General features: G+C 35.6%; 1 protein-coding gene across 4 annotated transcripts in view; it reads left to right on the top strand.

Moving 5' to 3' along the window:
• The window catches only part of PMP22 (peripheral myelin protein 22), a 105,646-nt gene that overhangs the window by 89,019 nt on the left and 4,010 nt on the right, over positions 1–12,617 (top strand). For 3 of the 4 annotated variants that reach the window (XM_044677161.1, XM_044677162.1, XM_044677160.1), the window contains one exon: positions 1–340. The exons of the other annotated variant lie outside the window; for it this stretch is intronic. In XM_044677161.1, coding sequence (XP_044533096.1) covers positions 1–110 — 110 coding nt within the window. In that variant the 3' untranslated portion in view covers positions 111–340. Of the gene's footprint in view, positions 341–12,617 lie in introns of those variants that run through there. 4 annotated transcript variants of the gene reach the window in all.

Below are 12,617 nucleotides of genomic sequence, written 5' to 3'. Positions count from 1 at the left end.
GAATTAAAGTTTCCCTTGGAGAACAGTGGGAGGATAAGAAGCTAGAAATATCCACCTTTATGAAGCTCCCATGCCACATGGTAAGGACAACCCTCACCATACCTAATTAGGGTGCATAGTGTCTTAGATCATAGAAGATATCAAAAATTGTTTTATTTCTTGCACATAATTCTTATTTTGGAGAAGTCTGAGAAGTCAGGAAGACCCGGGATAGAGTCTAGTTCTTTATGTTGATCATATGGCCCAGAATTCTGCATTTTCACTGTCGGTGTCTTTTTTTTTTTTTAAACCCTTGTACTTTGGTGTATTGTCTTATAGATGGAAGATTGGTAAGGGTGGGCAATGGGGGTCAAGTGACTTGCCCAGGGTCACACAGCTGGGAAGTGTCTGAGGCTGGGTTTGAACCTAGGACCTCCTGTCTCTAGGCCTGACTCTCACTCCACTGTCTTTATTTTTTTGTTTTTTTATCATTTGCACTTAGCACCATTTGGTACTAAATAAGTGCTTAATAGATATGCTATCTATCTACCTACCTACCTATCTACTAATCTGTCTATTACACCAAGGACAGTGTATCAGAATTTCAATTAGGCAAATGGACTTTTCCAGGATAGAGTGAATTTGAGCCTAATTGTGCCATTTTTCTTCTTTGGTGGAATACTATGTATGGGGAATACTGTGAAAACATCACTTCTTAGATGGCCACTTGGAAGAAATAGCAGTTTGGACTTCACAGGATTTTCTGGGAATGGTACAGCTGAGGAGAGTAAAATTTGATGATGAATGATTAATATGCCAATGATCGGTTATCTTTGAGGAGTAACTAGAGCACCTTAGAACCTTTGCAGTTGTTCCACCTAATTCTGGACTACATTTTTCTCCTGATATCTAGTAAAACCACTACATGCACCTAACATTTATCACATGGGACTGAGTTAGGCTTCTCAACATAACCCAAAGCCCATGATGATGAACCTATGGCATGTGTGCCAAAGAGCATGCAGAGCACTTCTGTGGGCACACGAGCCACCTGACCCCCAACCCCCAAGTTTGTTACTAGAAAGGCAGAGGGACTCAGGCAGGCCCAGCTGCTCCCTTCTCCCTCTCCACCATGCCTGATGACATTTTTTCACATCACCTGCACCTCTGCCCAACAGCCCAATGGGAGCTTTTTCTCCCTCCTCTGTGCGGGATAAGGGAAGGAGGATAAGGGAAGGGGCAGAGTGTACTTGGCACTTGGTGGGGAGGCAGGGTACAGCACACAGACTGGGTGGGGCACGGCACATGGTCTCTAAAAGGCTTTCCATCACTACCTTAAGCTCTCAAGTTTTCTAATAGTATGCTGTGATCCTTTGATTTTTCTATTTATTATCCATGCCTCCAAAAATATAAAAACCATGCAGTTTCTTGCACTTCAACCACAACGGGAATGTCTCATCATGGTCATCCTCCCTTAAGTTTTGTATCCCCTCTTCACTCCAAGTAAGAGGATGAAAAACACTCATGAAAACTTCTGTAGAACTTTTCCAGAATAAAAGAAAAAATCTACTTAATTTTTTAAAAAATGTCTTAACAGGCAGCATACCATAGGGAATAGCGGTGGCCTCAAAGCCAGGAAGATGTGAGTTCAACTATTGTGTCTGAATACAATTTGGCTGTCTGATCCTCACTGAAACTCTCTATGCCTAGGCAATTCACCAAGATTATACACTGCAAAGAAGATGCTAACCTGACTTATTAGAAGGAATTTTTTCATATAACAATGAAATTACAAGTCTAGTCACTATCACTATTCCTATAGTTACCATTTCTACAACTAAATAATATTAACTGAATCCAGACTGGTAATGAATCACACTTCAAACCTCTTGGTAGAATGAGACATATTTTCAGATACAGATATCATGTGGGTAACATAAATATAAATTAATTTCCATGAATATAAATTCAGGTGTTACATATCTTATGTTCTTTGTGGGGAGAAGTTTATGGGGCGGGGCAGAGGGAGGAATGGTAATAACCAATGTCAAAGAAAAGAACATCAATGGAGCATTTTAAATTAAAAAAAAAAGGCAGAAGGAAATCCAGAAAGGAATAGACAGTAGCTAGCATTTGTATAATACTTTAAGGCTTGCAAAGCACTTGATAAAATATTATCTCATTTTATCCTCACAATAGCTCTGGGAGGTAGGTGCTATTTTATAGATTTTTTTAACAAATGAGAAACTGAGGTAGACAGAGGTTGAGTGACTTGCTGAGGGTCACTCAGCTAGTATCTAAGATGTATTTGAATTCAGGTCTTCCTTTCTCTAGGTTCAACTTTATACTCATGACACAATTTAGCTACCCAAGAAAAGCAAGGGAATGCTAGAACTACCATGTAAAATGTAATATATGCTTTAAAAACTGTTATGTAAAAGATCTATTCTTGTTTTCTGTTCTTTCTATATAGAAATGTCTTGTTGGTGATCTCTAATAATAAAAAAGAAGACAATGCATAGGGAAGAAGTGACCAGAGCAGAGAGTTTTGTTCCAAGGAGGTGGAAAAGAAGTGGAGGGGAGTGAAAGGGGAAAGAGGCTCTGAGACAAAGAAAGTGAGATGGAAAACTCATGGATGGCTAGATAGGATGTAAAGTCCTAAAAGATAGGATGGTCTGTTATCTAGAGCCAACCAGTAGATACAGTGGGCTAAGTGGGATAGTTTGCACATAGTCACTAATCAAATTCTCTCCCCTTGGACTGTTAGCTTCTAGAGATAAGGGGATAAAGGACTTTTTCTTTCTATAGCTAGTACATAGTAGGTGATTGTTGACTTGTATTGCCTTGGATAGGGCCCTAGAACAATAGCTCTAAAATTGGCATAAGGAACAAATGAGATAATATATTTTGTTAACATTAAAATGCTATATAAAGTAATCTCTTGTCATTACTCTTACGGTCTCTATTAAAGTGGCTCCCAGAGCACATATTAAACAAATAAGTTTGTGATAAGGAGATCCTCAGTCAAAGAGGAGTATAAAACCAAGACTAGTAGCACTTAAGGTTTCTTCTTTCCTTCCTTATGCTCTTCTCCATTCAGGGGGCTCCATATGCAGGTATGTACACCTTGACTGAACCCTAGATACCCAAATCATTGGAGCATGATAAAGCATTGGCATCATCCTTCAGTTTCCTAGCTGATCCTAGACCTATCCTGAAATATTCTCCAATTCCAATTAACTCCATCACTACCTCCTCATATCCTCCACAGGGTACCTCATTCTGTATCTGTTCCTGATGCTGTTGACCTTTTCTTCCTTTTTGACCTCAGTGTGAGATTGCCTTGTCTCTTGGGATGAGTGGGATTCTCATGTTTTCACTTCCTCAAGGGTAAAAGTGACAAGAATTATGGAAATGTGATCTCTTTAGATAAAGACAATTTTCTATTCAGGGATATTTGAAAAAAAAAAGTTTTGCTATCTTATTTTAAGAAACTATGAGGACTCAGAAAGGACGAGGTTATTGTGGTCTTGAGGAGCTGGGGAAAGCTGCAAATTTCCTATGTTTGGTTAAAGAACCTGATTTACAAATTAAAAAGAAATTTTAAAATCAGGTACAGGAGACATGTAATTTCACTTTATAACTAATGTTAATAATATTAAAAAACTTTTCAGCAAGTTTTCTAAGGAATAGTAGTGTGCCTTGAAGAATTCTATGGTAAAGATAATCAAACTTATCTAAAGAACATGTGATTTCAAAAGCACTGCAAAAAAAAAGGAATCATAGCAACCATGCCTGGGAAAATTAGACAGATACACTATTAAGGTTGACAGTGTTTGAAATCAAAATGAGTCTGTTCTGATAGATAAATAGTGAATCCTTGAGTTTTAAAGTTTAATAAGTGAGACTTAATATCAGGATAAGATGGAAAGCAATCTGGACAATTTAAAAGCCTAATTCAACAACTGTGATTCAGCTCTATTTTTTTATCTGGGGTCCTGGAAAATTTTTCTAGCAAAGGATTAGTTTCTAGAAGTCACCATCTTGAGAGCATAATTGTAAAAATATGCATACAAATGTGCTTTAGTCACCAGAGATACTTAGGGAAACCAGTACAAAATGAAAACTATTGCTATTCCCCTTGTTCTCCCTGTTTCAACATCCTACCCATCACTGATCCATTCTAAACATTCCTACTATTTTCGACCCCCAAGATATTGTGCTGTAAAGCTGAAACAAATGTATATTTGCCACAGAATAGAGCTGTTCAGAAAACACTCCTCAAAACGACCACACAGATATAATGCCCATTTATTATTGCTCCCAGTGATGAAAAGGGATATTGAAGGATGTTAACAAAATCTTATGTTTCTCTATAAAGAAACATCTTCTGTAACCTAAAGCCCTTTCATGTAAGTTCTCTTTAGGAAAATGGGAAGAAAAAAAGCTAGGGCCTTCCTTTGAGATGGAATAACTGTTTTGTCTACATGAAATCATTGTCTTCTTGCACCCTGGAGTAGTTGGCATTACATCTGACCTGGAGACAAGGTCTTCTTGAAATATTACTCACTGGAAGTAACTTTTAAGGGGAAGTGGCCCAGGCAAGAACTGAATGGTGACTATTATGGAATAATAATAACTGTATATATAATACTATATAATAATTAGACTGTATTATATAATAAATATGCATAAATAATAGCTGTATATTGACATATTTTCTTTTCTTGGCTAGGGATTCTGTTATATGAAATCTTAGGTTAGGTTATGAAATCTTGTTAGAACACATGAGGGACCATGTTAGTTTGGATATTTCTCTCCACACTAGAAATGGATTGAATAAAAAATTGACAAATTAAATAAAATTATTCCTGGTAGATTTGAACCTATTTTGTAGGAGACATTATTACTCAATTTCTTTTTTACTGTGAAAACTTCAGCTTTTTAAAATCTTATATTCATATCCCCAGTATCCAGAATAAGGAAGAATAATTAGGTTTAATTATTAGAGTTCTATTACTCTATTTAATTATTAGAGTCCTATTGCTCATTTGGGAGCCTCTGTTCACCTAGCAATTTTTTCACTTCACGTTAGCAGGAATTTCATCTAGTTACTGTGAAGACTAGATTGTGTTTTCTTTCATGTAAAATGTCCTTAAAAGTTACTAATGGTTTTAATAAGTGATATATTACTACTACATCCCATGTCTAAAAATAACAAAATAAAATACTTTTGAATATGTAAGAGAGTCCTCTACATAGTACAGAAGTCCTACCTATGTGTAACAATTAATTCACCAGATGCTAGAAGAGGCTATTTGGGATAAGGAAAGGGAAAATCTGAATTGCCAGCACAAGAAAGATGGACATAAAAAGCAATAGAGCTCTAGGTTTTTAAGGATCATGCAATTAAAGCACAGGGGCAGCTACTACATCTGAGAATAGCACTAATAGGGACAGGTACCAGTAATCTCAGGCAGGAAACAACAGGACTATGAGGAAGGCAGGTGGTTTCTGTCAGTCTACAGTGGACCACAAAGAGCTGAACAAAGTCATTATACCCCTTGATGCCATCATTCCTAACCCGCCCAGGGTAAGTAATATAGGGTATTTGACCACATCAATGTTTTTCCCCCCCTATTCCAGAAACGAGTCAGGAATTGATTGTTTTCACCCAGGACATGAATACCAAAAGGGAAAACTAAGTCACTGAAGCTATCACACCACTACCACAATTTGGAGAAATGACATAACAGCACTCTTACCTAGATGCAGATTTGGAGGCCCAGCACCCCCTTCCCATTTCAACTCAGCTGTAAATGTCCATTATTAGTTCTCTTGTAAGTTTTGTTCATGTGTTTTTTTTCTTCCCCTTTTTAATTCATACAGTGTTGCCACATATGAAATTTATATAAAAAACTGTTCAAACTCAGAAAGTCTTCATTCCAGTTGCTATGGTGAATGGTCCTGGTTTTTTAGCAAATGAATATAGCTATAAGTAGTAAGACTAAATTTTTTGCATGTGTGATTTCTAAACTTACTTAGAAGGCAACTTCCCAAGAGGCCAAAATATTTTGAGCAATAACAAGCAGCATCACTGAAATATAAGATTCATTTTGGTGTGTAAATTTTGGTATATTTTTCTAAAAAATAAGATATGACACTCATATTTACATAGTATACTGTCTTCCTACCATTTTAATCATAAGGTTCTGCAAAAGAGCCCAAGTCTGCCTTCCTCCTTTTCCTCCCTTCTTCTCCACCATAAGTGGGTTGGGACTGCATAAATTATAGAGATAAAAATACTTGAACAAATGATACATAGTGGGTGAGGAGGGGCAGCACTAAAACATAGAATCATAAATGTAGACCTAAAAGGAATCGAGTGGAATCCCTTCATTTTAATGGTAAAAAATTGAGGCCCAGGGAAATTAAGTGACTTGCCCAATCAATGTCACAAGTAGTATAATATGTAAAATTTGATCCTAGGTCCTCTTGAGTCCAGAGTTAGTACTTTTGTGCTCTTTTTCATTACTTCTCTTTGAACCTTTTTGAAAGATGAAAGATAAATGATTGAAAGGTAAATGTATTCATATTATCCCACCTTCCTTAAATAAATCAATTTACAGTTATTCCCATCCAGTTACAAAAATGCTTTGAAAGTTTTGCATTCCTTCTCAAAATGACAGTGTATCTCGGACACAACTTTTTCAGTTACTTCCTTATTTATCATTCGTATAGTGCCTAACTTTTTCAAAGTGCTTTTACTATTCTATCTTCTAAATATCACTATAATGAAAAGAAGTGAGGTAGATAAGGTAGCTATTATCCCTATTTTTACAGATTAATATGGAGATTAAATAACATGCTTCAAGAATCACAAAATTATAAATCCCCAGAGATATATGTCCAAAGAGATACTCATATGTAAGCAAACATACATATACATTTTTGAAAATACACTCACATGCTTCAAATACTCATATACAGGTAAACCTTGTTAACCTGAACCTCATTATACACTCATTTACAGGAAGCTATTTTATGTAATGTTTTACAGCAATTCATTTTACAGAATCTTTGATAAGTCTTCAGCCATGGGCTTTGATTATGCTTCCCTGAGTACTTCACATTTACTATATACTATACATGTATTTACATGTTAGAAAGACATACTTTGTTACTACACATACTCCCAATTTTGTGCATTAACTAATGAATACTGAATTTACCTTTGCTTCTAAGAAATCTTTCACTTTAACTCTTTTCCAAAAGTTTCTACAAAAACAAAAAGTAATCTGAATAGCTAGACTTCCATGTTATCTGGTTTTTTCCTGTTTGTTTTAAGGGAACAAGATTTGAGAAAATCCATAGTATGTTCACTTCAGCTAAGCTACAGGAAATTTCCCCTTCAACTTTTAAACTTATTTAACTATAACCTTAGGAAGTCTGTATTGTATTGAAATCTGTTTTGAGTATGATTAACATTTTATCAGAAAAATGTATCTCTTGGAAAGATTAACTTTATGATATACTGTAGCTAGCCTTGTTTCCATAAAAGCACATCTTGTTTCTATGGGTAAATAGAAAACATTCCATTAACTTCTCAAGGACAAATCTATTTCAAATATTGAAGTATGCTTGCAAAATATACATTTATACAGAACATTCTATACTCAGTAGATGGAATAACAGTTCACTATATGAACAAATTACATAGGTAATACATATCCCCAAGGGGACCTGGATGAGAGAAAGTTGGTAGGTAGGTTTGTAGCTGAAGAAAGCAAGTAGTTAACTAATGTGACTACAAGATGCTGATCAGATCAATATTCATTTAAAATTCCTTCCCTGAGCCAAACTACCTTCCTGAGATTCTTAAGGCCCTGAAGAGGCTCTGAAACCTGATGAAAAGAGCCAGTTTATACTACTCACTAAATAAAAACTGCAAGTTTTTTAGAGAAGTGGCAAAAACAAAAGGTGGCTAGGAACTCACTATGTGATGATTGATCTGAATTTGGTGGAACAGTAACAAGGATAAATGGAGAGGGAAAATTCCTTTCTGTAGTTCTTTGGCTGAGGCTCTGCTGCCAATCCCTGCATGGAAATCCTGAAATAAACCTTCTATAAGAGCACACCTAATACTTTCTAGTATCATGAGATGATATTTTTACAATTCTGTGAGGAACATAATACAAAACTATCATGACCATTTTGTACATGAGAAAACTGGGGCTCAGAGAGGTTAAGAAACTTCCCCAGGATCACAATAAGAATCAGGGCTAGTATTTCAACTCAGGCCATAGAATTTCAAGATCAGTGCTCTTGACACAAAGCTGAAAGATCATGCCTTCATTTCTAAAACTCCAATCTTCTCTCAAAGACTAAAATCTTTAGGGAACTTTTTATCCTCCTCTTTGTTGTTTTTAGTCTAACATAAACAAAGATAAATCTTCCAAGTGGCAAATGAGGAAGAAAGAAATAAAAGTAAAATCATTAAAAAAAACCTCAAGTCTCACATCTCCAACTGCCTTTTTGGCATCTCAAAGTGGATGTCCCATAGATATCTTAAACTCAACATGTCCAAAACAACTCATTATCTTTAAAACTCTTCCCTTATAACTTCCTTATTATGAAGGAAAATCTCGTCCTCCCAGCCACCCAGGCTATGTGTCATCTTTAAGCCCTCACTCTCACTGCTCCATTCCATCTCCATTTATCCAATAAGTGGACAAGTCCTGTCATTTCTATCTTTATAACATCTCATAAAAATATAATCTTCTCTTGATACTGCAACTGCCTCAGCACAGGCCCCTATCCTCATTCCTAGGCTACTGCAACAGCCTAGAGGCTGGGCTCCATGTCTCAAGTCTACCTACTCTTATTTATTTTCCACTTAGTTGTCAAACTGATCTTCCTAACATACAGGTATTAAATAAAACTCTCTTATTCAATAAACTCAACTCGTTCCTTATTGCCTAAAGCAGGGGTCGGCAACCTTTTCAGCCATGAGAGCCATAAACACCACATTTTTAAAAATGTAATTTCGTGAGAGCCGTACAGTGCTCACAGTGAGTGCTCCTGTAACAGCGCCTGAAAAAAAATTGACTTTATGGCTCCTACAGAAAGAGCCATACATTGCCAACCTCTGGCCTAAAGGATCAACTATAAAATCTTCTGTTCTGCTTTCAAAACTTGTTACTTGTACCCCAAGCACCACTGTCACCTTTCTAGTCTTCTTACACTTGACCCCTCTTTCCATTCTCAGCAGTCCAATGATATTGCCCTCCTTGCTATTCCTCAAATCAGATCTCCATGTCTCTGTATTTTCTCTGATTGCCTTGCCTAGAATTCTCTCCCTCTTCATCTCCACCTACAAGTTTCCCTCAGGTCCCAATTAAATTCCCACTTTCTATAAAGTCTTTTTGAATCCTCCTTAATCTTAGTACCTTCCCCCTGAGATAACTTCTAATTATTTTTTTATTTTTATTTTATTAATTATGAAAATATTTTCATGGTTACATAATTCATATTTTTTCTCTCTCCTCCTCCCACCCCCCCAAAGCCAATGTGCAATTCCACTGGGTTTTATATGTGGATAATCTCTAATTTATTCTTCATATATCATTTATACATAGCTTGTACTTCTATATTGTTCAAAGTACTTTCACAAAATCACAAAATTTGTGAGCCTGAAAGAACTTCATGGGCCATCATTTGACCACTAACTGACCAAGAATTAAATTCCCTTGACATCATTTGACAAGAGGTCTTCTAGCCTCTACTCCAGGGCAGTCCATTACACTTCTGGACAATTTGGAAGTTTTTCCTTGGAAGTACAAATCTGCCTATCTGTAACTTTTACCTATTTGCTCCCACTTCTGTCTGGCCTCTTCAGTCATGCAGAACAAGTTTAATCATCTTTTTTAAGAGATAGCCCTTTAGATGATTATCATGCCCTATCAACTTTTCTCTTCTCTACATTGAACATTCCAATTCCTCTAACAAATCAATATATGGCATGGACTCTATTCCTCTCACTATCCTGATCATTTTCCTGGAAAATGAGCCATGTGGCTAAAGGCTTCCTAAGTTGTGGCATCCAAAACTAAATACAGTACATAATTCATTCTGACCAAGGCAAAGAACAGTACATATCCCTCATTCTGAATTCTATGGATCTCTTAATATTTCATCTAATACCATAAATATTTTTGGTCACCAACCTCACCTCACAAACCTTTTAATAGGACATGTTAACTACTAATGTATTATTCTGTACTTGTGATCCCAAAGCATAATTTTACACATATACCTTTAAATTTGATCCAACATTCAATCCTGCATTCATAAAAAATCCTAATCAGGGATCCCTGGAGACACTTAGTCACAAGTTTGAGACTGTCAAATACTATGCTGAAATCTAAATATAATAAGTCTTTCCAACTAAACATAGTAAGTCAAAAAGGAAAGGTTCGTGATGAATAGATAATGATAAATTATATGCTGGCTTTCAATGATCACTTCTTTTGTAAAATGCTCAAAAGTCATTCCTTTAAACATCATATCCTAGATTTTATCAGGAACAGAAAACTAAACTTATTATCTGCAACATTTGTTACCAGGCTCAGCTCATTCTGGAATTTAGCATTCTCTATTAACATTCTTAAAAGGACGGATCATTCTCTTGTATTCCCCTTTAGTTACCTACCCATGTTTCCATTTTTTTAAAAAAATTTAAATTGGTCAATGTCTCTGTTCAGCCTAGTGTCTTTTAGGCCAACTCTCTCTTCCTTTCACTAGAATAATTTCTGCTTCTGCTTTAGAATTTCACTCTTAAAAGCTCTTAGGTTAAACTCCTTCTATTGGATATTAAACAACTAGAGCATAGATTACATCTATCAGGATATAACTGATTGAATCATAAGGAACCTTAGAAGCCACCTAATCCAATTAATTTTACAGACGAGAAACTAAGGCTCAGAGATTTTGTGATTTAACCAAGGTTATTCAAAAATAGTATGTAGCAAATCTAGGCCCTCTAACTCTATTATAATCTTTACTGTACAAGATCCTGGCTAAACTTTCTATGAATCCTTTGAAATCTATTCTCAAAATTGAGTGCACTTCAGACTACACCTCAATTTTCTTTTCCTCTATCATGAATTTTGATGGAGATGTCTCTTGCCTTCTATTTAGGAAATAGTTCTTCCTTGTCAAAATTATGTCCAGAATTCTGTTGTTACCTTCTCCACCTTCTGGAAGATAAAAATGATCAAGGCAAATTGCACAACTTGGCAGCTACTCTACTTTTAGCAGTTTAAATAGATGTATAGATCACCTACCTTTATTTTACTCCTTTAATCTGTTTTTAATCCATATTTCCATATTTATTTATCCATATTTATTTCTTCACCAACTATTCTATACTTCCACAAATCACTTCTAATTCTCCTTCCACTGATTTTCAACCAATGTTTTCCATCTCACTACTAGATTTCCCTTTGTGAACATATTTTTCAAATTTGTCTATCATTCTGCTTTCTAGTTTACTTATACTTTGTAAATCTGCATTAACAATTAAAACCATCGTTTTTGTTACTAGTTTCTTGGAATTCGTCTCTTATAAATTATTTTATTTCCACTGCTCATCTTGTAGCTGCTACTATGGTAGTTATCTATGGTATCTACATTAATGTATAGTTGCATGTGTGAATGTGTATGTGCATATGTGTGTGCATAAATACAGATATGTAGTAAGCAAGACAGAATATAATGGAACCATCTCATCCAAAGAAGTTACACTTCTCTAAATGAAGCCTAGTACTTTATGTTTTTTTGGTTGCAATGCCACATTTTTTACTCATATACACAATTTATATATTATGCATGTGTGTATATATACATATATATGAGAAAACCTATTCATGCAGATGAATATAGATATATACAGAAAAATTCCTTTTCCGTTTAAAGTCTTTTTGATCAAGTTTGTGAAATTCTAGACAAGCATGTTTTTACTCACTTATTATGAATTACATTCTACCTGTGGCCTTTATTTTAAGTTATGGTTCAGAAATCTAAAATCTATTTTCAGATTCCACCTTATTATTCACTTCAAAATCTGACTGTTTTCTGAATTCCCTATCTTCAATAGATAATACTTATGGAAATATTTCCAGTGCCCTTAAGATTTCTTCTGGTTGGTAGTATGTTTTTCCTGCATAAATCACCAAAGACAAGTAATGAGCATCAGTTCTGGAAGAATTTGGAGCCAATACAGAAATGAATGTAAAGTCTTTCCCTTGTTTGTTTTGTTTTTTTACTTAACTTCTGTGTATTGGCTCCTAGGTAGAAGAGTGATAAAGGTGGGCAATGGGGGTCAAGTGACTTGCTCAGGGTTGCACAGCTGGGAAGTGTCTGAGGCCGGATTTGAACCGAGGACCTCCCGTCTCTAGGCCTGACTCTCAATCCACTGAGCTATCCAGCTACCCCTTCCCTTGTTTTTAAAAGTGATTTCAATTGATTAGACAGCAATTTGAATGAAAAAAGACAGTGATTATAAGTTCAATGAGATGACAATTTGATATTACAACCAAAAAAAGTGAACACTGGGCTATATTGAGACAGATAGCTTC

The sequence above is a fragment of the Gracilinanus agilis genome, chromosome 4 (assembly GCF_016433145.1).
Source record: "Gracilinanus agilis isolate LMUSP501 chromosome 4, AgileGrace, whole genome shotgun sequence".
NCBI lineage: Eukaryota > Metazoa > Chordata > Mammalia > Didelphimorphia > Didelphidae > Gracilinanus > Gracilinanus agilis.
Note: the sequence above shows the minus strand (reverse complement) of the source record. Positions and strands in the feature narration are given on the sequence as shown.